The sequence below is a fragment of the Numenius arquata genome, chromosome 24 (genome assembly GCF_964106895.1).
Source record: "Numenius arquata chromosome 24, bNumArq3.hap1.1, whole genome shotgun sequence".
Taxonomy (NCBI): domain Eukaryota; kingdom Metazoa; phylum Chordata; class Aves; order Charadriiformes; family Scolopacidae; genus Numenius; species Numenius arquata.
The window spans coordinates 2,840,453-2,866,231 of record NC_133599.1 but is presented as its reverse complement, the minus strand read 5'-3'; the positions used below and the strand labels follow the sequence as shown (position 1 = coordinate 2,866,231).

Here is a 25,779-nt window from a genome sequence, read left to right as displayed (position 1 = left end):
TATTTTGGAGAGTTGCTGGGAGACAGGAGTCTGCAGAGGGGACTGGAAGTCACCGCCCCACCTACTAACGTGTCTCACGGCATCAGGAAATGCCCTGGGGCTCCGTTATCTCTCGATTAACTATTCAAATGCATTAAACTTAGCTGGGGTGCAGTGCATGGGGACGAGCTGGGGCCCCCCAGCTTCTCCCGAACAAGAGCCGTGGGGCTGGCACGACACTCGGAAGCAGCCACTGCCTGCCTGAGGAGTTTCAATTAAAGATGCCTTTTTTTTTCACAAAATAACAAGAATGAATTATTCCTTCCTTCTCCCTGCCCCCCCCCCCAATATCCTGAGCGCTTCTGGTTTTGCATTTTTTAATAAAAACTGGTAGGAAGGAAGCCTTCTTTTTGGAGGAGGGAGAAAGAATAGCACGTAGTAAGGGAGGAGGAACAATTTCCCAACCAGATCTGTCACATCAGAAAGAAAAAGAGCTCCTTCAGCCCCCTGCCTGTTCCTCACCAGGCAGCTGGGTGTTTGCTCCCCAGTGACTGTCACCCCGGGCCAGTGGCCAGCGGGGACGGGCAGCTGGAGGCCGGACCCTCGAGCGGAGCGGCAGAAACGCTGCAGATCACTCATTTCTCTGTCCCTCGCAGGGCTGCCCTCCCCGCTCTCCCGCAGAGGCTCCGTGACCGGCCGGAGGCGCAGGATGGGAGTCACCGATGGATTTCTCCGCACGTCCCTGCCTGTCCTCACCGCCCTGGGTAAGAGCAGCCCCTCGCCTCGCCGGGCAAGGGGGATTCCATAGGGAGCCGAGAGGGGCTCTCCGGAGGTGCCAAGGGGGACATTGCCCAGGACGTGCCATGTGCTTGTCGCGTTGTCCCTCCCTGCTCCGCACGGGGCTTGTGCGGCCGCAGCGATGGTGATGCCCTATCTCCTGGGTGGTTTATGCAGCCAGGGGATGGGTCTGTGCTACGTCCAACCTCTTCGTCCCACTCAGGAAAGAGGACGGGAAGGGCTGACACACAAGTCTCCCCCTTTCTGAATTCAGATGTAGGTGAAACGCAGGAGATGCAGATCCTCAGGCAAAGCCTTGGCAGGAGCAGTGCCCTCCGCAGCCCGCACCGCCCGGGCTCCTCCTGGCCCCGGCACAGGGACTCGCTCCCAGCAAAGCCTCTTCGCCTCCTCTTTTTTCCAGGGATGCCTTTTTGGCCATATCCTGACTGCAAAGATTCCCCCATCCATCAGGGACCCTTTCTGGATCTCAGGGAGTCTCAGGCTGTGCTCTGAAGGCCCCTTTTCAGCAGGGAGACATTTCATTTCAGACAACTGAGAATTAGATAATGTCTTCAAGCTAATTCATCATCCCGGGCAGAGACCGCTCGCCTGTCCTTATAAATATCTAATTACCTTTTAATGTTCTCTGGATCCCCGAGGAGGCAGAGGGAGGGGTGGCTGCCCTAGATTGGGAGGCAATTAGCCCGTTTGGAAATTGGTCTGACCCAAATCTGGTACGCAGGCAGCGAGATGGAGTTGGGTTCTCCCATTAACCAGCTGAGTTCGTGCAACTTGCTCCCCCTCCAAGCTGAGCCCACCAAAAATGACTCACTGTAAAGCCTGGGGGGGGTGGTGTTTATTTTCTCTTGACCTTTGGCTGATGATGCAATGGATCTCGGGAGGCAGCTGAGAAATCCTCACTGGGAACATCAGTGAGGGACCAGGGACAAAATGATGCCAGCTATTAATGAGGCTCAAGGAAACATTCCAGGGAGGGCAAAGACCCGAAGTCTCCAGATCTGGGCTGTTGGCTCCAGCTCTGGGGAGAGGGGTTGGCAACGTCACCCCTCCCTTGGCCCTATCACCAAAAGGATGGCTTCCCAGCCAAACGTAGAGGTTTAAAGCTTATGGAGCACAGAGAGACAACTCTCTAATGAACAGGGCTGTCAGGGAAGTCTAAAAATCTCTCCGGCCTTTCCTCATTCAGTCAAAGCCACGGAAAATTTTGAAATCTCAGGGTAGCCAAAGCGCCGTCCCTTTGTTCCTCAGACAGCTCCTCGTTAAAAATAACTCTCTGTTCCTCAGAGAGCTGCTCTTTAAAAATAACCTCTTTGATTTTGTGCACGTGTGCGTGCGTGTGTGTTCAGATTTCCTATAAAACCAATTAATTGCCCACCTCCCTCACGTGCCGAGGCTCCAGGCTGCGGTCAGTGCTCGGGAGCTGCCCGTGCTCAGCAAAAGGATCGCTGCCGACGGCCCCAGAACCTGGAACACATCTTGGAAAACGTTCAACTGAGACATTTATCATTTCCTGGTCTCCACAGCCAGCGCGGAGCTCAGCATAAAGGCAAAGCATTGGGCCTCCTGGACACCTGGGCTTTCCAGGTCTGACTTTCAGCAGATTCCAAATACTAATAATAACCCAAAATTTGCCCTGCCAGAAACAGGCCACCGCACGGGGCGGGCACTGGCAGCCACCCCCCTGCTCGCTGCAGGGGCAAAGGAGAGAAGGTTTGAATTTTGTCTATTCCAGCAATATCTGGTATAAAATTTGGAATATTTTTTTTATCAGCACAGAGACCGCTGTGTCCTTGGTGGTGTATTTCATGATACGGTATATTTTCTCTCCCAAACAACAGCACAAGTCACTCCTGGAGCACTGTGGGGAACGTACAACCCTTTCTCCAGCTCTTTTTCCAAATCTTAATTTTCAGATGTTCCCTTTTCACCTATTCCTATTTATTTTGTTCACATTTATTTTTCCTAATAACAAATGTTGTTCCAGAGAGGCGTAACAGCATATTTACCACCATTTCTGCTCTACTAGCTGGATTTTTAACACAGAAAGTAGGGCTGCATAAGGCATGCCCAAATCTGAGCCCATTACTCTGCACACTTGGCTTGAAGACCTTTCTTTTGTGTTTGTCTTCTCCCCGCTACCCGAATGAAACACCCCAAGGAAGGTACCTGTTTTGATACCATTAAAACCTAGAGTCCTGGGGTGACAGAAGTAGCCCAGAGGATCAGGCTGAGGGGTGCTGAGATTTACCGCTCCGCTTCGCTCTCAATCCTCAGTCCTAACCGTGCCCTGAACTTGTAACTGTTTAATTATTACTTTAATCTCACAGTTGCTTTGCTTAATGAGTGAGATCCAGGCATTTCACCCCCAACGCCAACCAGACACCTTGGAACCGCAGATAAAAATTCATCCGAACTTCTGGCATTGATTACCTTTGAGAAAATCGATGTCTGACAGTTGTATAGTCCATAACCTTGGCGGGGAAAAAGGGACAGCAGTGAAGAGCAACGGGGTGCAGGCTCCGGGTGGAACCAGAAGGGATGATTAGCATAATTTGGCTTGATTGGGAAAGAGCACCCCATGAGAAAAAGCATGCATGTGAGTGTTAATAATATATATTTTATTTGCTAAATAAATAGAAATTATTTACCATATGCTACTGATTAATCTCAAAATGTAAAGCTGTTAAACCTTAATCCATTCACCACCATCTACCAGAACACAATTAATACACTACTTTCTTACTAATTCTCCATTAACTCATGATTATTTCACCTGCTGGCCAGAGGAGTTATTTCCAGCTGAGACTCGCTCAGCACAGCTATTGCTGACCCAACTGAGAGAACATTTCCAGCTTACACAAGCTTCTCCTTCGTGAATATAACTAGTTTTAGAAGGAAAATGGCACCTGCACTGATTTGGAGAGAATACAACCCTCAAAATGTTGCTTTTCTCTTATTCCAAAGTCCCTCTCCCCTGTGTGACAGCAGGGACATCAGGCTCCCTCGCAGCAGCACGTCCCGGCTGCCGGAGACGAGGGCTGGGTAATTGGCTGCTGGTCGGACACAAGGAGCAGCCACCAGCTGCTCTGAACCCACCGAGCCAATTAGCGGAGCCCCTCTCCCGTCTCACCCTCCTCTCCACATGCGAGAGCAGCCGGAACATGAGAGGAACCCCAGGAGCTACAGGTAAAGGGCTGCTCCCCCCCCGAGCCCAGGAGAGCCCAGCCGGCCGTTCCCTGCTGGAAGTTACTCTTGCATAAAACATCATACTTACTGGAGTCACTTAATTTAACCAGCGACCGTGCTGCGTACTGTAGGGAAGGAAACAGATTGCCGGTTGGCATGGCGGTTTTAAGACAGTTATTAATTCAATTACAAAGCATGGAAGGATCCTGGGGCCAGCTAAGCATCTCAGAGCTTATCGCTGCAGAGGCAGAGGGGGACCGCGCTGGGAGCACACTGCCTTGGAGTGGCTCTGTCCCCACCAAGGGACAGGCATTTCTCAGGGTGCCAGGGAGGGAACAGACCTGCAGTGAGATTTCCAGGCAGCTTCTGCTCTGTTCTTACTTATTTGTGCTGCTGTTTCCATAACACCTGTGTGGAAGGGGCTCTGTTAGCTTTTGCCATTTATCTGACACACAGAGCCACTGGGGACAGCTGGCACTTTGCAGTGAAACATCGTCACCATGCCAAAAGGTGGCCCAGGCACAAAGGAGGAGAAGGCAGGCAAGTTCTTACGTTCCCCTTGTGCCTGGTACCTGAGCCATGCTCGTGACAGCAAGATCAGAGTCAAATCCATGTCTGAACGCTACAGAGGAAGCTTCAAGCTCATCCCGTTAGTTCAGAAGGGAACCGATACTGGTTTGAGCACCAGCAAACAGCAAGGTTGGAGTCATCAAGAGTTGATGATGTTGTCAACGCTGGGATGGAGGGGATCTGCCAGGCATGTGCAGGGAGGCAGCAACAGAGCTGGGAACTCACTGCGACCATCCAGGTTCTCCTCTCTCCTCCCTTGTCCTGGAGAGGACTCAGGAGGAACCAACCAGTACAGACTGAGGAGGAACCAGCTTGTCTTCACTGCCAGGGAGAAGGAGGGCATCCAGGGGTTCTCAGCTCCAGTCTCATCTGTGCATGGTTTTCCAAGAGGCCTGTGTCAGTATTCCTTCATCTGGACATCTTTAAGCGTGTCCGGTCCCCCTGGCCCGGCAGAGATGGTGTGAGATGCTCAGGAAACGCACGCTCTCTGCCCAAAGCCATGGCTGGGGCTGGGCCGTGGTGACAGATGGGTTGCAATTTTCACATTGCTCCTTCTTTTATTCTAGATGCCGTTCTCAGGCTGCCAGGGACACCCTACAAAACTAAAAATGAGAATTTTTAGAAAAAGCTAAATTGAGCTGAGCAGGTTTTCCCTCTCTTACAGTTTGGTGCCAAGCCCAGAGTAGCACAAGGAACTACGGCCCCGTGTTTGAAGAGCAGCCCGTGCACACCCTCTTCCCCGAAGGCTCAGCAGAAGAGAAAGTCACGCTTTCCTGCCGAGCCAGAGCCAGTCCCCCCGCGACCTACAGGTGAGCTCGCTGCTCTCTCTCCACACCAGGGCTGGAAACACAACCATCAAGAATTTTGCTTTCCCTTCTCTGCTTTTATATAAAGAAAATCACGAACGTGGGAATCGGCCTCCTCGTCCACACGTGATGTGCATCCTTCCCAGGTCACAGAGCAGATATAAATCCAAATCCCGACACACCACAGCTGGAAAAACACACATGCACAGCCTCCTACGAGTGCTGCGATGAGTATTTACCCCCGTCACTCTTTACACTCGTTCTTGGCAGGTGGAAGATGAACGGCACAGAGATAAAGATGGAGCCAGACTCCCGTTACAGGCTGGTTGCAGGCGACCTAGTGATAAGCAACCCCGTGAAAGCCAAGGATGCTGGCTCCTACCAGTGCGTGGCATCCAATTCCAGGGGCACGGTGGTCAGCAGGGAAGCCTCCCTCCGCTTTGGCTGTAAGTTTGTCTCCACAAGGTAAATGAAACGCAGACACAGTTACCCTGGGGGTAAACTGAACCCCCCCTGCTCGCGTTAATAAAGGTTGGAGAGAAGAGAGAAGCTCTCCTGTGCACGGTACGCTTGGAAAAATCCCCTGGCACTTCCCATTTACACGGATGTGCCGTAGAAATTTGATGCACTGCAGAGAAATTCAGTAATATCTTTGGATCTCCCTCCGTGTACAACCACTGAAAAGACCAGCGTGTGGAGGGGGAGATAAAATACAGTCATTCCTCCAGCTGGTTTTTTTTTTTATATCCACGGACAGGTTTCACTTTGCATGTTTAGTTTTGCAGGAATTCTCCGCAGAGGAGCGAGACCCCGTGAAGATCACAGAAGGCTGGGGAGTGATGTTCGCCTGCAGCCCTCCTCCCCACTACCCAGGTAAGGTACAGACTCTGTAAAGCAACAAAGCAGAGGTAGGACTTAGCACGTGGGGAAAACAAAGTACCATCCCAGGACCAACTTCAGCTTCGGCTGGTCTAGAGAGGGGCTGGTTGGGTTCAGTCCCACCCAGGAGGTGACAGGCAACTTGTGCAGTTTGTTCCTCTTTTCTTTTCCCCACAGGTTTATCCTATCGATGGCTCCTGAACGAGTTTCCCAACTTCATCCCAGCCGATGGAAGGCGTTTCGTCTCTCAGACCACAGGAAACCTTTACATTGCCAAGACAGAGGCTTCCGACCTGGGGAACTATTCGTGCTTCGCCACCAGCCACATCGATTTCATCACCAAGAGCGTTTTCAGCAAGTTCTCCCGGCTCAGCCTCGCTGCAGAGGGTCAGTGCCCTTGGATTATCATAAGGGGACTGGGCAAAGTGCAAAATTAACAAGCCACCGCAAAACACTAGGGCTTCACAGCACTCCAGCAGCCTCTCAGGCGAGCTTAAGAGCTTACAAAAATATTAATTAATTGGCTGGAAACTGGGGGAAGCAGCCCTGTCTCCAGGCTTTGCTGCTTGTACAGTTGCAAACCCCATCCATGGAGTTTCCCTGTTTGTTTGTAAAAGAGAAATAGTGGAAAGTGCAGCCAGTGCTGGCTCAGATATCCCTGAAACTCCTCTCCTGCCTTCGGTGGCCTTGCAGAGGGGCAGCTAAAGAGACTTCTTGGGAAAGGTGAAAGGACTTAAGCAGGTAGGGAAGTAAGGAGAAATAGCCCTGAGATGTTGTAAAGAGGTTTTTAGAGACTTTAGTAAGAGCTGTTTTAAGAGGAAAATTAAACTCGGTCTCTGCCACCTGTAAATTACCCAAACACACAAAGATTTTGCAGAGCAGTGCAACCTTGCGGGTACCTCTGCCCTGTAAGACCTCACATGTGCCATTTTGAAGTCACCCAGAGCTCCTCAACGGTGCTTTCTTTTTACCAGATGCCAGGCAGTACGCCCCCAGCATAAAAGCCAGGTTTCCTGCAGACACCTACGCTCTGGCTGGGCAGGTGGTGACTTTGGAGTGTTTTGCCTTTGGAAAGTGAGTGCAACGTCCGTGTCGCTCGGGCTGGGGACGGGGAGGGCAATTCAGAACCTGCAACTTTCACAGCCCCTCTCTAAAACAGGTCTGCTGTAGACCAGAGATAGAGGGGGGACAAGAGGAGGGAGGAGCTGGCTAAAGCCATCTGTCCTGCTGGCCAGGGCCCAGCTGGGATGGGACCCGGGTGTTACACTACGTTGTAGTGCAGCACGGGGTACCTGAGAGCTGGCCTTCACCGGATTTCCTTTTACATAGCCCCGTTCCTCGAATAAAGTGGAGGAAGCTGGACGGCTCGCAGTCCTCCAAGTGGATCGGCAGCGAGCCCCTCTTGCAGATCCAGGACGTTGGCTTTGAGGATGAAGGCACTTATGAGTGTGAGGCTGAAAACATCAAAGGGAGAGACACCTACCAGGGCCGCATCATCATTCAAGGTAAGACATTTAAGCACGCACCTTCCCAGGGCACAGCAAGATGCCCCCAGGAACGGACTGAGCCTTTGGGAGTGAAACCACCACCTCTGATCCTTCTATCAGCCCCAATTAAACCTATTGCAAAGCCCTAACAAGACCTGCAGAGATCACTGATAGCTTTCCTCAGTGGAGACATTTAAGTGATGGCAAGTAGAGAGAGACCTCCTAACTTGTTCTAAAATAATACTACTAAAAATGAGGTAACCAGGGAAGGAAGCATAGTGGTAAAAATCAAACTTGGCTCTCAACCAAGATCCAAGCCTGAGTTACTTCCCCAAGGGTTAATGCTTGGATCTAGTCAAGTTACAAAACTCAACCTGGTTCTCTTAGTCTGAATCCAGTCTTTCCTGAAGTTCAGGAATGACTGTATTCACTCTTAAGAAGAGAAACCATAACGTTCTTCCTCAGATCTGGACTCTGCTGTAATTTTGTGCAGTCCACACGCACAGCTGCAGCCAGACCCATAGAGGACTCAGCCTTGCATGGCTGCACAAAAGGCAAAGGCTGTTACTATGGTGAAACACGCTGTGAGAAATAAATCTGCCAGCAGAGATGACACAATGAGCATCCTTCTGCTTGCCTGGCATGACAAACCCTCTCATCTGATCTTCTTGGCTCTGCCGCCTCTCTTGCTCCTTCGCAGCTCAGCCGGAGTGGCTGAAGGTGATCACCGACACGGAAGCCGACATCGGGTCCAACCTGCGCTGGAGCTGCGCGGCCGCCGGCAAACCCAGACCCACAGTTCGATGGCTTCGAGACGGGCAGCCGCTGACCTCCCAGGTACTGCCGGCGCAGGTCTGGCAGCGAGAGCCAATGCACAGCACAACCTGCGCTCTGGAGAACCAAACACGCGACTCCAGACTTAGACCCTCTCCCGCCTCCCTGCAAACGCATCTCAACCCCCTTTGATCACCCCGCATCCCTATTCCATCTGCCCCCCATGAGGCTGCAAAGCGATGCCACAGTCCTTACCGACGGCAAGTTCCTTCTCCCGTCGCTGTCATCCCAGCCATTGCTTCATGCAGCCACAGGAACTCACGGCCAGTTATCAGGGCGGATAAATAGCACCTTGTGCTGGTCTCTGTGTGACCTGCACGTCGCTGCTCAGACACTCAGAGGTCTCAGCAAACAGAGCAGATTGACGTGGAGTAGTGACAGGACACACAGAAAAAACGCCCTGCGTTTTCTCCCCTGGAAAACCAGGCTGGCTTCAGACTGGCAAAGAGTCTGCGATGAAACTCAACCCTGAACACATGAGGCTTGAGTTCCATTTGTGTTTTTCTCATCTAACGGGTTCATCCTCTTGTTTGCACAGAACCGCATCGAAGTGAGCGGTGGAGAGCTGAGATTTTCCAAGCTAGTCCTGGAGGACTCTGGCATGTATCAGTGTGTGGCTGAGAACAAGCATGGCACAGTATATGCAAGTGCTGAATTAACAGTGCAAGGTAATTTCTCATTTCCCAGTGCTCTGGGTTTCAATGGGACACTGAAGCATTTTAGATCTCTTCCTAATATCCCACGCTTGTGATCTCAGAGTAAGATAAGAGCAGACAAAAACTGCTTCACTCACCATTGAAATATAGTTACTGGTTCAACAAGACACTCGACAACCCTTGAAAATTTACATCTTGTGCAAATTCAGTAATGCTGAAAGAGAACAAGGACATCTGTTTAGCTGCAGAAAGTGTACAGGACAGACGGCAGCACAAGCTCCCTTCCGCCACACAGCCCTCCTCTTTTTGGGGGGAAAGAGGGGAAAGAAAGGCGTTCAGTATCCATTCAGCCCGCTTTGATGGATGGCGACTGGAACTGGACTGATGCCAAACCTGTTCCACATGAGTCTAAAAGCTTATCTTCTCCTGGTCAGTAGATGCCAGAGATAAATTAAAGGCCCTAAAGCATCAGCTCTTCAACATTAACACACTGCAATGCGTGAGGGCAACAGATAAACCCCAATTGTATCTCTGTAGTTCCAGGAGCTGGATGTCTGCATTGGTGACTTTGGTCAGGATATTACAGAAAACACCCTCTACATTTTCAAAAGCAGCTGTTCTTGTGTCTCTCAAAGACCTTGCACTTGTTAGGGTCATATCCCATTGCTACCTACGGCCCGTACGTCACGTAACATCTGCCTCGGCAGGTGTTAGAGACCACCCGGCAGCAGAGGAATCGCTCCTTCATCCTGCTCACCAGATACTGCCACGCTTCTGTTACCGAGTCATCCAACAACAAATCAATACCTAGTTACACAGCAGCTAAAAGGCTCACATAGCAGGGTTTTCTAATCATTCCTTAATCCTTTTTTTTCCCCCCCTCTAGCCTTAGCACCAGATTTTAGACTAAACCCAGTGAAGCGACTGATACCTGCAGCCCGAAGCGGGAAGGTCATCATCCCGTGCCAACCACGAGCAGCACCAAAAGCCACCGTGCTCTGGACCAAAGGGACTGAGCTTCTGATCAACAGCAGCAGGTAGCAGCACAGAGTCAGCTTCTACCTAGAAACCATAGCTAAAATCACATCTCTTTTTCTTGCCAGAAGACCGGACTTGATGACCAAAGCGTGCTGCTACATCCCTGAATAAAGCACTATTTTACTTCTCTAGATTCTTCTTTAGAAAACTCCTATGTAATATTTTGCAGTCCTGTCGTTATCACCAATTTCTCTAAAATCAGCAAGTTGATGGAAATTGTCAGATGTACAGAGTGAACAGACATTTTAACCTTCCTCTTGTGTGGTTCTTCTCCTTTCCAGGGTGACTATTACCACAGATGGCACCTTGATCCTCCAGAACATCAGCAAATCCGATGAGGGAAAGTACACCTGCTTTGCTGAGAATTTTATGGGCAAAGCCAACAGTACTGGAATCCTCTCTGTTCGAGGTAGAGATTTTTGCCTTGATTTGGGGTCAATCAAGCAAGAAGCATCTAAGAATGCCATGATGTGATACTTCTCTCCTTATACTCCCCAAAATTAATGCAATACTCAGGGAATCAAAGACATTTCAACCTGTGGAGCAGCAAACCTTCTGCCTGACCCACCAAATCCTACCTACAATCCTATCTCCTTGAGACAAGCATTTCCATTTTCTAACCACTGTAATCCCTCATCTTCCTCCTGAAAAACTACAGCCGTTAGAGAGGGGTGACAACAAGTTGGAAAGTGTTGGTTTGGATGTTCTGCAGCATTAAATATACATCTGGTATATGGACATTTACATCTAACGGCCCTCCCTGCTCTTTCTCTGCAGATGCCACCAAAATCACGTTGGCACCATCTAGTGCTGATATCAATGTAGGTGAAAACCTCACGCTACAGTGTCATGCGTCCCACGACCCAACTATGGACCTTACCTTCACCTGGTCACTAGATGATTTCCCCATTGACTTTGACAAGTCGGAGGGGCACTACCGGCGAGCCAGTGTGGTGAGCAGAAAGGCCAATTATGTACCACTAAAAAGGGACAGACAACCAATACCGGCCTCTTTGTTTGCACGTTGAATGCTGGATTGTGATGAAGCGTGTTCAAATGCTCTCCCCGCTGTCTTTTCTCCATGCAGAAGGAAGCTATTGGAGACCTCAGCATCTTCAACGCCCAGCTGAAGCACTCGGGGCGATACACGTGTACAGCCCAGACAGTTGTGGACAGTGCTTCAGAGTCAGCCACGCTGACCGTCAGAGGTAATTTCTCTGTCATAAGGTCCCCTGCTCCTTACAAGCCCGAAGTAATGACATAGTCCCTGCAAGGGTCCTCCTCATCACCTAATATTTGAACTGGATGGGATGGGATAAGCTTCTGAGTTTTTCTGGAGGCCAAAATTGGACATGAGGCTTCCCAGCTTCCAGAAAAGAAAGGCCTGATTTTAATTTATGACTTGTACACTATAAAGAGCACTAAGCCTCCAAATCTTTCCTCTTAGTAACATGTCCATTTGTCTCTCATCACCCCAGGACCTCCAGGCCCCCCCGGAGGGGTGGTGGTGAGAGACATCAGTGACACCAGCGTCCAGCTGAGCTGGAGCCGTGGTTTCGATAACCACAGCCCCATTGCCAGGTACATCGTCGAGGCGCGGACCCTCCTCTCCAGCAAGTGGAAGCAAATGCGTACCAGTAAGTGTCTTGAGGGCAGTGGTGGTGGCATGGTCCGTGCTGGCCATGGGCCACCAGCTCGCTGACAAGTTCTTGCTCCGTGCTCGTACGCTGGCTGCCACTCACTCTATTTCTTCTCCTCTCATCTTATTGGATTATATAGATCCTGTAAATATTGAAGGCAACGCAGAGACAGCCCAGGTGGTGAACCTCATTCCTTGGATGGATTATGAGTTTCGGGTCTTAGCGAGTAACATTCTTGGAGTTGGGGAGCCAAGTTTACCCTCCAGCAAAATCCGTACCAAAGAAGCAGGTATGTGCAGATACGCTCAGAGGCAGAACGGGGACTTGGAGGTAACCGTCTCTACGTGCTGGATGGAGGAGGGAGGCTGGCTTGCAGCATGCCTTGGGCCCAAACAATTAGTCATCTCCTTGAGTGCTCCCAGAGGTGATGCAATCACAACATTTTCTGCCTTTTTGCCCATTTACATATCAAAGACAAAGCAGTACCAGAGCTGGCAGCTAACTTCACCAGCATCAGATACATATAAACCATTATAAACCCTAGCTTCAAATCCGGCACCTTCTGGGCAGTAAAGATTTGGAAGGGGGAAGAGCCCTATTATATCACAGAGCACAGCTCTGCAAAGACAAGGGAAATTTCCCAGCAAATGGCTGTGAATGTTCGTTCTACCTTCTGCTGCTTGAACGTGCAAGCGGAAGGGATGCAAGAACAGCGGGAGAACTGCTCTCAACACACCAAATGCATATTAACTCCTTTCTAGTAAAAGCTCTCCTCCATATCCCTGCTTTTGAGCTTGATTCTTGTCCCCTCTGAGAAATGCTGCCTTCAAATAAGCTTGTTGGGCACTGGCCAGTACTCTAGATCTGATTTTCACAAACATCTGAAATACTCACGGGCTGAAAACATAGAAACCAGCACTTTCATACGAGCTGTCAAAGCCTGGCTACCCCAAGTCCGCACGGTGTCTGTGCTCATCTCCATCACTATTGTCTCCTTAACTCAACCTGTGCTGTCTGCTTTTGTTTGGGGACCCGACAGCACCTACTGTGGCACCATCTGGGCTCAGCGGCGGCGGAGGGGCTCCCAACGAGCTGATCATCAACTGGACAGTAAGTGGGCAGCAGGGCACCAGCCGTGGGTGCTGGGAGAGGGCCAAGGGGAGGAGCACGTCCCGTTTCTTTGGGAAATCAGTGCTGCCATTACAATTTTGATATGTAGTCGAGCCAAACACTGTGCTCAGTCCAAAGACTTGCTTGTTTGAACGGACCAAGGCTCCTCTCTCTTCTCACCCCCCTCACAGCCGACGCTGCGGGACTATCAGAACGGAGACGGCTTTGGCTACATCCTGTCGTTTCGTAAGAAAGGCACCCAGGGGTGGCTGACGGCAAGGGTGCCGCACGCCGAATCGCTGCACTACGTCTACCGCAACGAGAGCATCGGTCCCTACACCCCCTTCGAAGTGAAGATCAAAGCGTACAACAGGAAAGGAGAGGGACCAGAGAGTCTCACGGCCATCGTGTACTCTGCAGAAGAAGGTAAGGTGGGACTGCAGCGATCTGGAATCCACCCTGCTTTGTCCAACCTGTCCTCAACCAGCTCCCTGCAGAGCTCTGTCTGTCTGGGAGCTCAACGATAGGAGAGGTTTCTTTTACTCGAAGAGCAGCCGACAGTGATTTCAGCACAGCATTTTTATCTTCTACTTCAAATCCACAGCGAGATGTTTCCCTAAGCCCAGCCGTGGCTGTACAGCCAGAGCTGGAGAGCAGACACAGATCCTCCCAGCACACAGCTGTAGCCCTGCTTGTCCTGCTAAGTCCCTAAATCCCTTCCCCTCGCTCCGCTCCGTACACATAATACCAGCCGCCTGGCTGCTCGGTAACGGTGCTGAGGAGAGCCCCTCGCTTCAGGATGGTGATTACGCTGCCCAGAGCGAGGAAAAGGATTTTATTCCCTTTTGTTGTCTTTTACAGAACCGAAAGTGGCTCCTTTCAGAGTTATGGCCAAGGCTGTTCTGTCCTCAGAAATGGATGTGTCCTGGGAGCCTGTTGAGCAGGGAGACATGACTGGAGTGCTTTTAGGCTACGAGGTACGAGCCTGCAATGGGAATGAGAGACACTGAAACTGAGATCCAAGAGCCCAGCAAAGAAAATTCCCCCAGGCCAAGTGAGGTGAAAGGAAACAGCATTTATTTCCAAAGATGGATGATAATTTATGGACAGCACGAGGCTCTAACGGGGCCAGTCCTACTGCTCACAAGAGAGATTAGGAAGAGAGAAACATCCCTTTTTTTCTGCTTGCCTTTCCACACAGGCTGTCACCTTATTTCTGGGCACACACTAAGGAAAATGCATAGGAACAAATACCAAAGGGTCTCCAGCGCTGGTGGTGGATGGGGCTGGTATCTGCAGATGCCTCTACCCTTACTAACCCCATCACACCCTTTTCTATTTAGATCCGGTACTGGAAGGATGGCGATAAAGAGGAGGCAGCTGACAGAGTGAGAACAGCGGGGCTGGTCACATCGGCTCACGTAACAGGCCTAAACCCCAACACGAAATACCACGTGTCAGTCAGAGCTTACAACCGGGCTGGGACCGGCCCCCCCAGTCCCTCTACCAACGTCACGACAACAAAACCACGTGAGTGAGCCCTGACCACCTCCACTGAGCACCTTGTACTCCCTGGGGGTGCTGAGTCCTCCAGAGAATCCCCAGTGATCAGCTTTTGCATCTTGGTGTTCTAATGCCATTTAGTTAGTCCATAAAACAGTTCCCTGAATTCCCTCAGATCAGCCTTATGGTCTACGCATTCCTTGCCTGAGAAGATCTGTGCTCAGAGTCATGTTTGCTGGGTTCTTCCCTCTAAACCAGCCACCAGCCTTGTTGATGGTTGTAGAGTCTCAGGAGATGGTTGTAACCTTCTCATCGGTCCCTGACTTACTCAATCCTGGTCTTGTTTTCTGTCTCTTAGCACCGAAGAGGCCACCTGGCAATATCTCCTGGACTTTTTCTGGATCTACAGTCAGCATCAAGTGGGACCCAGTGGTGGCAAAGGCAGATGAGTCTGCAGTCACGGGGTACAAGGTACAGGCAGCCTGTAGCTGGCCTTCTCTTATAACTGACCCTAAGGAAACCCCAGTGAACATAAACTCAAACTTGCCTCTTCCAACAGATGCTTTACAGGCAGGATTCCCACTCTGCTCCCACATTATACCTGGCCAGCAAGAGCCGGATCGACATCCCCGTCCCTGAAGACTTCACTCACGCCTTTGTACAGATCAGGGTGACGGGCCCCGGGGGAGACGGAATCCCAGCAGAAGTTCACATCCTCCGAAACAGTGGTACGTTCGCTCCTCTGACTGTCCACACTCCATGCACCAACGCTCATTTACAGGGGGTTTAACAGACCACTGGAAAACGAGCTCAGAGAGAGGAGTTAACCTGCAGGACTACTTGTCTGCCATTCGCTACCACTCTTCTCTGATAAGTAATGACTTAGTCATACCTCCTCCCCTACGGTCACAGCACAGTGTAATAACAATAATGCTATTCTGTTTTTAAATCCCACTCGCCCTTCCAGGAACACAGGGGAACATCCAAGCCCAGTGTTTTAGGCTGAGACTCTGGTCTTTGGTTCCCTTGTGCTCTTTGCTCAAAGGATCTTCTGATGTGTTCTTCCCCAGCTGACCTCTCCCCAGACTCTGAGACCCTTCCAGTCTAGTCTGCACCGGCCTTAATTTTATTTGCAGCTAAAGCCCTCGAGGCCCCACGTGAGCCCAAATCACATTCACTAAGAGTGAAATCCCGACCGTTTGTAGGGCCCCAACCCCCAACTCCAGCAGGTTCCCTCGATTCAGGGGGTAAGTCCTCAGCGCCCATTCCCACATACAAGTGTTCCTGGGAGGTTCATCAGCAACAACCACAACATGAGCACAAAGAACCCCAGAACTAAGAATTTACCGACCCTCCCAACTCTTTCCTCAAGGTTGTGTCTGTGCAACAGGACAGTTGCTCCTTCCCCGTTCCCTTTCTTTCAGGGACAAGTATGATGGTAGAAGACTCCGTGACGAGGCCGGTGCCACACGCTGCCGTTATCACAACTAACTCTCTGGTAATGGTGGCCCTGATCAGGTACCTGGAGCTCTGACGATGGCCAGCGCGGCTCAGGACGCCCAGACACGCTTCCTCCCAAGCCAGCGGGGAACTACGTGACACTTGGCTGCTGCAGCTTCAACTTTGTACCACAGCAGCATCACAGGGAAAGGATTTGACAACGTTGTTTTAAGGGAGGAAGAAAGAAACAGCTTGGTTTTGTTTGTTTGTTTTGGAAGAATATAAGCTTTCATACAAGACATGGGTCTTTAACCAATTAAAATTTTTTTAAAGAAACGAGTAATCAACGAAGAAGAATTCGACATGAATTCTGACAGCCAACTGCCCCACACACTGTATCCAGTAGGTTTTCTGCCTTATGAAGCCATGTACTAAAATAACCAGACTGCTAAACTTGACTTCTTTTTTTTTTTTTTAATATGTACAGTGAATTTTGGGGAGGGGGGGAAGGGGGGGACGGGGACTGAGGATTTCACAGCGATCAGCATGTTCCATACCAATCCCAGTCACAGCCATCTCTAACGAATTATGGGACAGGATTTTTCACACATCCCCTCACCCCCCCCATAATATGAGCCAAATTCTGCAGCAACCAGCCCAAGGAGAAAAAGCCACAGGAGAGACTGAGCTCTGCCCCATCCTGAAGATGGGCAAACACAGAATTTAGATTGTGAAAAGCTTGGTTTTTTACGACACTGGTGTTAATTTGTAACCCCAGCCTGTTGTTTGTATCAACTGTTATGCTGTGAGGCACAACATTCAATGTTACCCATATCCCACATGCTTTTGGGGTGTTTCTGCTATACTGTTTGCTTCTTTCCTTTTTTTTGAGAGGGGGAGGAGAAGGGGTAAGTGAAAAGGAGATACTTTTCCAGCATCCACTAAATTGGGGAGGCAGCTCTGCCTAATAATGGAGATGTCAACATACCCAATTTCAATAGACAGGGTCTTAAAGGAGGAAGAAAAAGGAATATTACAGAATTTAATCAAGAACTGGAGGCTCAAGGAAGCCATCACTGGAGTAACAAGGAAAATCTGGACTCAGTCAGATTCATCTCCCTGCACAAACAGTGCCATCCAGCCAAAATACCAGTCTCAACTTGGGAGTGCAAGACTGAGATTCAGTCACTAAGTCAGGCTGGTTTCAGGCCCAAGGCTCACACAGCTGATGGAAATGGGAGGGCTGATACCCCAAAGACGCATAGGGATGTTAACTAAAAAAATAGTTGGGAATGGATATTGCATATTAAAATCTCTCTGTCTCCCAGCAAAGCAAGCAAACGACCAAAGTTAACTAGGAGCTGATTTGCATTGCTTGCTGGTTAGATCCCAAGGGAGCTTTTAAGGACCTTTACCTGCCCATACCTTCCCCTTCCCAGTGGACAACGCTGAGCAATCTCAGTTCCAGAGTTACCTGACAAAGGGTTACACTTGCAGGACTAGGCAATGGCAAGGGACTGACGTACAGTTTCTACACTAGATACCAATTCCTTGCCCTTGCTAATCATTTTAAAATTCTCATTTCTTAGGCCTCAGTGAGCATTTGAGAGATTACATGCGTAAATCCCTGGCCTCCCCGAGGAGTTACATCTATTGCATTTATCCACAGTATCCCTTTACAATTCTTTTAGCATCTGGAATCAAGCAGCACCGGGAGGTTCACATGGTGGGATGCAAACAGGAAAGCTCTGGAGTGAGGAAGAAGGGCTCCTAGGTATTTAACAAACAAGAGAACTGTTTCTGGAAACAGGCAAAGAAAAATAAACCTAAGAGTCTAAACATTTAGAGCACAGCTGCAGCAGAAAGGGTGCCTCACCTTTTCCATTACAAGTAACACCTGGGATAAAGTGGAAAAAATAAGACAAGAGCTCCCACTGACACAGGGCAGAGCGAGGCAGGGAACCATCACCCCAGAGCCCCTCCTGAGCTCCCTCCGGGTCCCTCCACAGCTCTCCACGAATTACCCCTCGGTCCCTCGAGCAGGCTGAAACACTTCTTTCAGAAGGACAACAGCTAAAAAGAAATTCTATTTTTGTATGATTTATGTTCTTGAAGATTTTAAAATATTTTTATTGATGTTTGGAAGCTTTGTTTGGCAAAAATATTTTATGTTGTTGATTCTCCATTTTCGTTATCACCTCCATCCTGTTGGGCCTTCAACCTTTCTCTCACAAATGATGGGATGAAAGGAAAATTAGGAATTCAGTGTTAGCTCAAAAGCAAAGCAAATTAGGGTTTGGGCAAGAAGTTACCTGATCGATATGTGGAACTGGCAGTAGTCATGATGATAAAATTAGGAAGCATAAACTGGACCTATGGAGCTTCAGAGCCCTGTGGGACGATGCCGCCCTGCAGAAGCGTGGGCCCAATTCGGGAGAGGAGCAAACAAAAGCAGCAAGGTTAGATGACGTGCCCAGAACCTTCACCAAGTGGAGACGGAGATGCTGGAGGCAGGCCAGGTCCTGCAGAGCAGCCAGCAATCTGCAGGGGGACCAGAGCAGAAATCCCTCGCACTGAAGAAGTTTGCTGCGCTCCTCAGGAGGAACCGCTGGGTGGGAGGGAGCCACTTCGGTCCACAGCCCGGCCACTGCCACGAGGTTTGTACTGGTTTCAGGCACAGACTCTGTGAACCCAGCTGTGTTCACCCCATCGTGCATCAAAGTCGCATCCAGGGCAGCCGAAACACCGGCTCCAGCAAGTGGCTGCTCCGCCTGCACGCCCACGGACACAGCCAGTTCCCTTCAAGGGGGACACCAGGCACCTCCAGGGCTGAAGAACGTGCTTTGATGGACCACATGGTGTATGAACTCTCACAAGCAAAGCAAAGCAAGGTCCTCCTGCCAAATTCAAGGGCTTGAGGTTCAGTACCAGCCCAGGTCTGACCACGCAAGGTCTCTTGCAGAAACTTGGTCTCAACAGATGCTTCCAAATGTGGCTGGTAACGCTGGAGGCTCTGTTTTATTGAACTTTACAGTGTTGGAAAGCAAGATGCTTTACAGCAGGGTGAAAACAGTATCTAAAGTGGGTTTTAAATAGCAGCCACCTGCAACATTTCCCTGGTAAGCTTAATACATTCCCTATACGTTTCTCTGTTAAACTAGATCACAGGCACATTTTATATAAGAAGTGAAAAACTACATGAGTTGGATTTCAAATGTTCCACTTTGCACTGCTCTGCATTGCAAATGGGCTGAATATATTCCAATTTGTAAAACTGACGGGATAGTATTTTCTAAAGCCTTCAAATGACGAGTAGATCCTCTTGAAAGTTAAATGTCTTCAGTCTGAATTCAAGCTATGCCTCTTTTTTTTTTTTTGAGAATGTAAATTGTCAGTGCAGTTTCATCAGTATGTATTTTAAACCAAAACACTGCTGAGTTTTAGCAACATTTTAAGGATGACACATAGAAGCAAAGAGGTATGACCTAGTGATAGCCACAATGGAGCAGCGAACTCCTGCCAGTGCAGGCTGATCAGTCCCTGTCCCAGTCCTCGGTGACAAACCTGTCCTCATACCCGTGCTGGCTCTGCTGCCCACTCCTTCCCTAACTCGGCCACCGCAGCTCAGCTGACAGCAATGTCTCCTGAGCATCAGCATGAAGAAACTCTGAAAAACGTACATGGCAAACAGGCAGTCTCTCCCCCACAGATTTTTTTTTTAAATTTTGGGGAGAATTTGTTGATACTCCAAAGCTGCAGAGGGGAAAAGATAGTGGCACGTTATGAAACTGCACAGGGAAACACCCCGGGCGAAGGACAGGGGACATTGGGAAGGGAGGGGGACAGAAAGGCCAAGTTCAGGCCCAGACAGTTACAGGCTAAACCCCACTCCAGACAAGACAGCTCAGTTTTTGTGTGCAGACACGAGCCACGTTAACACAGAAACTGTCTTGTCTTCAGCAGTCCCTTCTGCCATTTCATTTATCGGGGGTTAGGTGACCCACAGAAAAGGAACTGCACATGCAAAAGCAGCATTTGTACCTAGTTAAACTTCATCCAGGTTATAAAAAACCTACATATAAAGCCTGGCCAGAGCCACCAACATGAGAATAAGGTGTGGAAGAAACCTTCTGTGAAGCCACTTAGAGCTTCCTAATATGCAGCACAGGGGCTAAAAGGAAAGGTGTTCAGAGCTGGGGAGAAAACTTAAGATTTCAACATCTTAACAGTTTACTGGCTTCACGCTATTGCATTACATTGCAAATCAATTTCCTGTCTCATTAAGAACCCCCTACATTTAATTGCTCTGAGCATTTGCTTTAGAGATTAATTTACAGGGATGAGTTAAGCGCCGTGGTTTCTGTTCTCAGCACTGTAAGGGCTCACTAAGGAAAGTCATCTCATTTCAGAGGGTCCACCCGACCCTGTAGTAAAACCCACCCCGACAAGGGTGCTGTGAGGAGTTTGCAACAAGGGTGAAATGTTTTGAGACTCCCAAATGAGAGGGGTTTTACAGAAACTCTCTGCTGTGAATATTTTAATCCAGCTTCACTACACAAACAAGGCAGTTTTCTTCTCAGTAACTTTGTTGTACGCTATTTTTTTAAGAAAATCAAACAGGAACCATTGTAAGCATACTGTAACTTATTGTAATTATGGTTATTTATTGGCTACAGTAGCACGCAGTTCATAAATAAAGATCTTCAGAGACTTTAGAAAACTACAGGAGCCTGAAGTACTTCTGTCCAGCCTTAAATGCAATTAGTTCCTCGCTTGCTCAGGAATCCCCCTGGCCTAGGACTGTATTTTTCCTGACTGCCAATTACACCTACTAATACAAACAAGGAGCCCAGCGAGACCCCATCTGCACGGAGCTGGTCCCCTCAGCAAAAGTTAAGTCAACTAAGATATAGCAAACACGAATTCTATCCCATGATAGTGACAACTAACCAAAAGAGCAAGGAATTGCAGGTGTTGAGGGTCTAGTTAGAGATGTTAATATAACACGCTCTCTCTGGCTGACATTCCAATGGCGAGGAAGTCATGCTAGAAAACTCAATAATTTCATCCACCTTATTAGTAGAAAAGGTAATTGATTGTTGGAATAACTTGCCAAAAAGCTTCATCATCAATCAGAGCCTTTAAACCAAGGCTGGAAGTCTTCCAGGAAAGATACCCACTAAATCAGCCAGGAGCTAGCAGGATTGGGAAGGTTCACTTAGATCACACAAAATCATTTCCTTCATTGCAGGAAGAGCCGCATGAAATCACCTCATCCCCATTATGTCAGATTAATTCATCACAGTCATTCCTTCTTAAGAAAAATAATCTACTGGCTTCCTTCTCCCTTTGGGAAGGATGTCAAGAGATCAGATAGAGCAACTGTACGTGGAACAGGCCTGAGGGTCTTCGCTGGAGTTCACGAGCTGTGCTGGGGAGTGGGCAGACGGGAAACTGGGCTCAGCAGTACCGGGTCATGGGGAGTCTCACCCCAATCCTTCCCTCAGCCCATCCTGGATGCATTTGCTTTCCCGCAGCCCCTACAAGAAAAACCATGTTTGACCACGGGGTGCAGAGGGGGGCTCAGGCTCTGGCTGCAGCAGGATGTGCTCCCAGGACCCCCTCCAAGCTCCTAAGGATGGATGGAGGGATGGACGGAGGGATGGAGCTACTCCTTCTTTTCCCAGAAGCTAAGCTCGAGGGGACGAGCGTATTTGATTGCCATGTAACACTGCCCAGCTCCAGGTGCCCAAAGAAGCCGGGCTCAGCTGTGTTCAGACCCCAGGCAGGCTCCTGCCCCTCTGTCCCCTGTTCTGCAGAGTTGCAGGCGAGGCAGCTCATCACCGGGGCTGTAATTAGCTCTGGGATTTATGCTTTGTAAAGGTGAGGGCAGTATCATTAAAGAAACCAGCAGGGAACAGCCAAGATTGAGATAAATCCCTCCCCGGTTCACCCCCCACAAGGGCACTCCTGCTTTCTCGGGAGCCATCATTAAATGCCGCTGCACAGGATATAAATCAAGGAGACAAATGCGCCGCCGCTGAGTAACAGACGGGTCCTACCGGGAAGGCAAGCACAGCCCTGCGGAGAGAGCACGGGGATGAAGGATGCTGTGAGGCATCACTTGCACCCATCAGCCCCAGAGAGCCAGCACCAACGGACCACGGTAACCTCAGGAGAGCTCAGCTGCATTTAAGACCAAAACCCAGTTTATCCAGGAGTGTCAGTGTGTTTCCAGCAAAGGCTCCTACGCAGGTTTCAGGCATTGAGGCTGTAGTCACTATGAGTACAGCCCTTGCCATATTTTGCCAGGCCTGGTCCCAACAGAGTTATTTTTCTACATGTAAATACCAAAGGGAAATATTTAGCTAACTCTCTATGAAACTTACAGCATTTCAGTGTAAGGTTCAAATTATTATGAGTTGTTTAGGGTTTTTCCTGGAGGGGGAGGGCAGCTGAAATGGTTTAGTGCTCCTTTGTTTAAAGTCGCAGAAAAAGATAGTTCAAGCAAATCCCTTTAAAACGGTATCAAAACAAAACACTTCAAGAATTGCAAGGAATCTACCCCAGAGCTAATGGTTCGTGTCCCACCTGAGAGAACATCCTCCTCCTTACTTCCCCATGGGAGTTTTAAAGGATTTCTTGTTTCTAGGTCTTACATTGTTGGGTCTCACATTTGCTGCCTACACAGCCCCGTACGCTGCTGACCGAGACCCCAGCCCGGACACTCACAGAGAGGTTTCCTTCATCGCTTTCTATACATCACTTTACTCGTAAATACCAAAAGGGCGAGCAAAGGATTTACACCGATCCCAGCCTCCTATCACAGAACAGTCATAAAGAGACAAATAACAATCATCAGAATTAAGCACAGAAAAAGCCTTGTGGTCTGCATCTGACTCATCATACGCTGATTTAGAGTTAACTAAAACACTCCTCCTTAGGATTAGTGCTGCATTAGTGAATTTGCTTTTCTACACTCAGCCTAAGATGACACATGAATTAAGCCCACGGTATTCAGCTCGCTTTACCAAAACACGCTGCTCTGTACACGAGTTCCACAGGTCTATGCTGGCATCACCACAGACAGGCAACAAAGGAACATATTCATGCAAAAAATCACTGCCAAAAAGCTGCAGTTTCCTGGAATAAATGCAGGGAAGAACACAGGCAAAACATCGATAGCGGCTCAATATATCTGTGCTGGGAGAAGGACAGAAAAAGGGAAGGGGAGAGTGAACTCTGAATTTCCCTGGTTTTCAAAAGCATCATTCCATGGAGTTGGAAGGAAAATGTTCATTGGCAAAGTGGTTCACGGTTCACCACACCCCGGCAGGTCGCTGAACCGGTGCCGGCAACCGCGGGAACAAGTGAAAGAATTAACAAAAATGAAGGTGCAGAGGATGGAAGAGCCCAACAGCCCCATCTCGGCGCAAAAGCAGCATATGGGGTTTGTTTTTCTCTTTTTTTGTGCTGCCACTCGAGTTCCAGCAGTTAAGGCAATCTAGTTATTCAATTTAGATAAGCTTCAGTAGCTAACAGCAATTTAAACAGCTGCCTATGCCTCACCATTCTGTTATTACCTCCTTCTTTCCAAGTGCTAATGCCATTAGCAAATTGACTTCCTCCCTCATACAATCTGTCTGGCTTTAGTATGTACAATACTAATTGCTTCCTAATACTTAGGACCGTCAGCAGAAGTTTGTACCACAAAAAAACCCACCCCTCCAGCTGGGAACTGGCAGCACACGCAGGGTCTGCATGCAGTCCCGGCCATCCTCTCCTCCAGGTGAGGCAGGCAAGGGTAGGAAAAAGATGTTTAGGCACCATATTACCAATTCAGAGCAGAAAGAGACCCTTTTCTTTTCCTGCAATTCAGCCAGTTATGTTGGGAAGAATGGGGAGAGTGAGTAAGAAAACAGGCAGATTACAGGGAGACACAAAGAAATGGAGGGAAGGGGAGAACATGCTGTTTTGAAGGGTCCCTGCTCCAGCTGCTTTCGCTGACCTCCCTGTACCTTCAGCTTTCCCTGCTCCCCTTTTGTGACCTTTCTTTCCCTCAGCTCAGGCTGCTCTCCCTTCCTTCCCCTCCATCCCGCAGACCTGCTAATGTAAACATCAGCCAACCTACTTTATGTTGTTGTAAAGCTCAAAAGCTTACACGGAAAGTGCCATTTGAAACAGCACCTACACACAACAGCCTACAAGGAGAGTGTCATTTCAAACAGCAGCTACACCAGTCCCATCCTTTCCAATAGCTGGAGTGACACTGCCCATCACAGCCCTCCCTCTTAAAATAAGCATTAAAAAAAATATATATTAATCTTCCCTGCTCCAGGCATCTGTCTCCCCTCAGGAAAAAAAAAAAAAACAACACAAAGGGAGGACACAATGAAAAGCCGAAGGACCCTTTTGGTCCCACTCTGACCTCCCGAGCTAAGCAGTGAGAAAATGGATTGCCCTGGACCTTTCATGTCATCTTTCTGCATTTCTAAAACACAGCTGCCCACAGGATGCAAGCCCTGCATTTACATTACAAAGTGCAGAGAGGGTCTTCCAGATGGGACAGCTTCTCTTTGTGGATTTTAACCATTAGCTCCTAGCTCCCACACCAAGCATATGTCTGTTCCCGCTGTCCAGAGGCTGTGGGAAGAGGAGAAATTCCTGGGGGTGAGAAGAGTTTTGTGGGATGGAAATCTAGGGTTTTTTTTACGCAGAGATCACTCACTGTGGTGTTAAATCTGGGCAAAGGGCTGAGTCAATGTGTTTCCCCCTGCACAGAAGAGGCTCACTCTGTTTTTCCTCAAGTTGATTAGAAATTGGTTTTAAAAGAAGACAGTTGACCTAAAGCAGGTATCAACAGGGCAGCTGAACACTAAATCAATCCAAAACACGGAGTTTACTGGAACCTTTTTTTCACATTTATCTTATAAGCACACTTGAGACACAAAGATACGATTTCCTCTCCCACCTCTGCAGCAGAACGAGGAAGCAACTAAGAGCCCTACCTGCAGAGATCTCCTTCCCCAGTCTGGAGAGATACTGCTGAGCCTCTGAGCAGTAAATGCTGTAGTGGAGCTACTGGTTTTGGGGACTGGGGAGCTCTTTGGCAAAGCGAAGGAATTCTGCATTAAGGAACAGAGACAGGGAAAAACATGGCAGAGCCAGAGGGAGCAGCCAAGCAAAGACAAAGCCAGTGCTGAGCACAGGAGAAACCTCAGCGTTGTGGAGCTGGGTCAGAGGAAACTGAGGAAGAACCAAAGCAAGAAAACCATGGACAACTGGATCACCATCCAGGAGCTTCTGACCCACAGGATCAGGTCACCAGATGGAAGGAGGACATACAGTCCCCTGGTGTCTGTCACAGGTGTAACAACCCTCATGTCCCTTCCCCAGGCATGAGGAAAGGACAGTGCATCTTCACCAAGGCATCTTCTGCCTCTGCAGAATGGTTCCCCCCAGCATTTCCAAACTTCTGCCAATTATTGTGCCCATTAAAGTCTCCCCACAGAAACAGGGAACTCAGCAGAACTACAAACTAGGAATTCAGGCCCGATGAGAGGCTTCATTCTCCACTCAAATACAGGTTGACAAGCCCAGGGTCCACAGATGGTTGTATTGATACAGTTATTACCACCTTCACTGTACCCAAAAATTTGGATCACTACATTTCAGTCTGATTTTTTTTTTTTTATGTAGGATTCTCTGCAAATAAGGTATTTACACCCATATCCATCTCTTTCTCTATTAAAGCTTTTTTGTTGTTGTTCTGGTAAAAAGAAAAAAAATAATAGTATGCGTCAATCTTTAATAATAGAGAGTGGTATCATTATTTTCCCCAGAACTGCGTGTG

General features: G+C 49.0%; 1 protein-coding gene across 1 annotated transcript; it reads left to right on the top strand.

The window, feature by feature from the left end:
• Positions 1–688: 688 nt before the first annotated feature.
• On the top strand, positions 689–16,020 carry CNTN2 (contactin 2). Its single transcript, XM_074163519.1, has 22 exons — positions 689–743; positions 5,198–5,342; positions 5,610–5,785; positions 6,117–6,212; positions 6,396–6,605; positions 7,193–7,292; positions 7,548–7,723; positions 8,406–8,542; positions 9,078–9,207; positions 10,082–10,232; positions 10,515–10,642; positions 11,011–11,186; positions 11,321–11,441; positions 11,712–11,870; positions 12,013–12,162; positions 12,913–12,983; positions 13,175–13,409; positions 13,845–13,960; positions 14,327–14,513; positions 14,845–14,957; positions 15,046–15,214; positions 15,911–16,020. The coding sequence occupies exons 1-22, from the start codon at positions 689–691 to the stop codon at positions 16,018–16,020; spliced, it is 3,111 nt and encodes a 1,036-aa protein (XP_074019620.1).
• Positions 16,021–25,779: the final 9,759 nt, after the last annotated feature.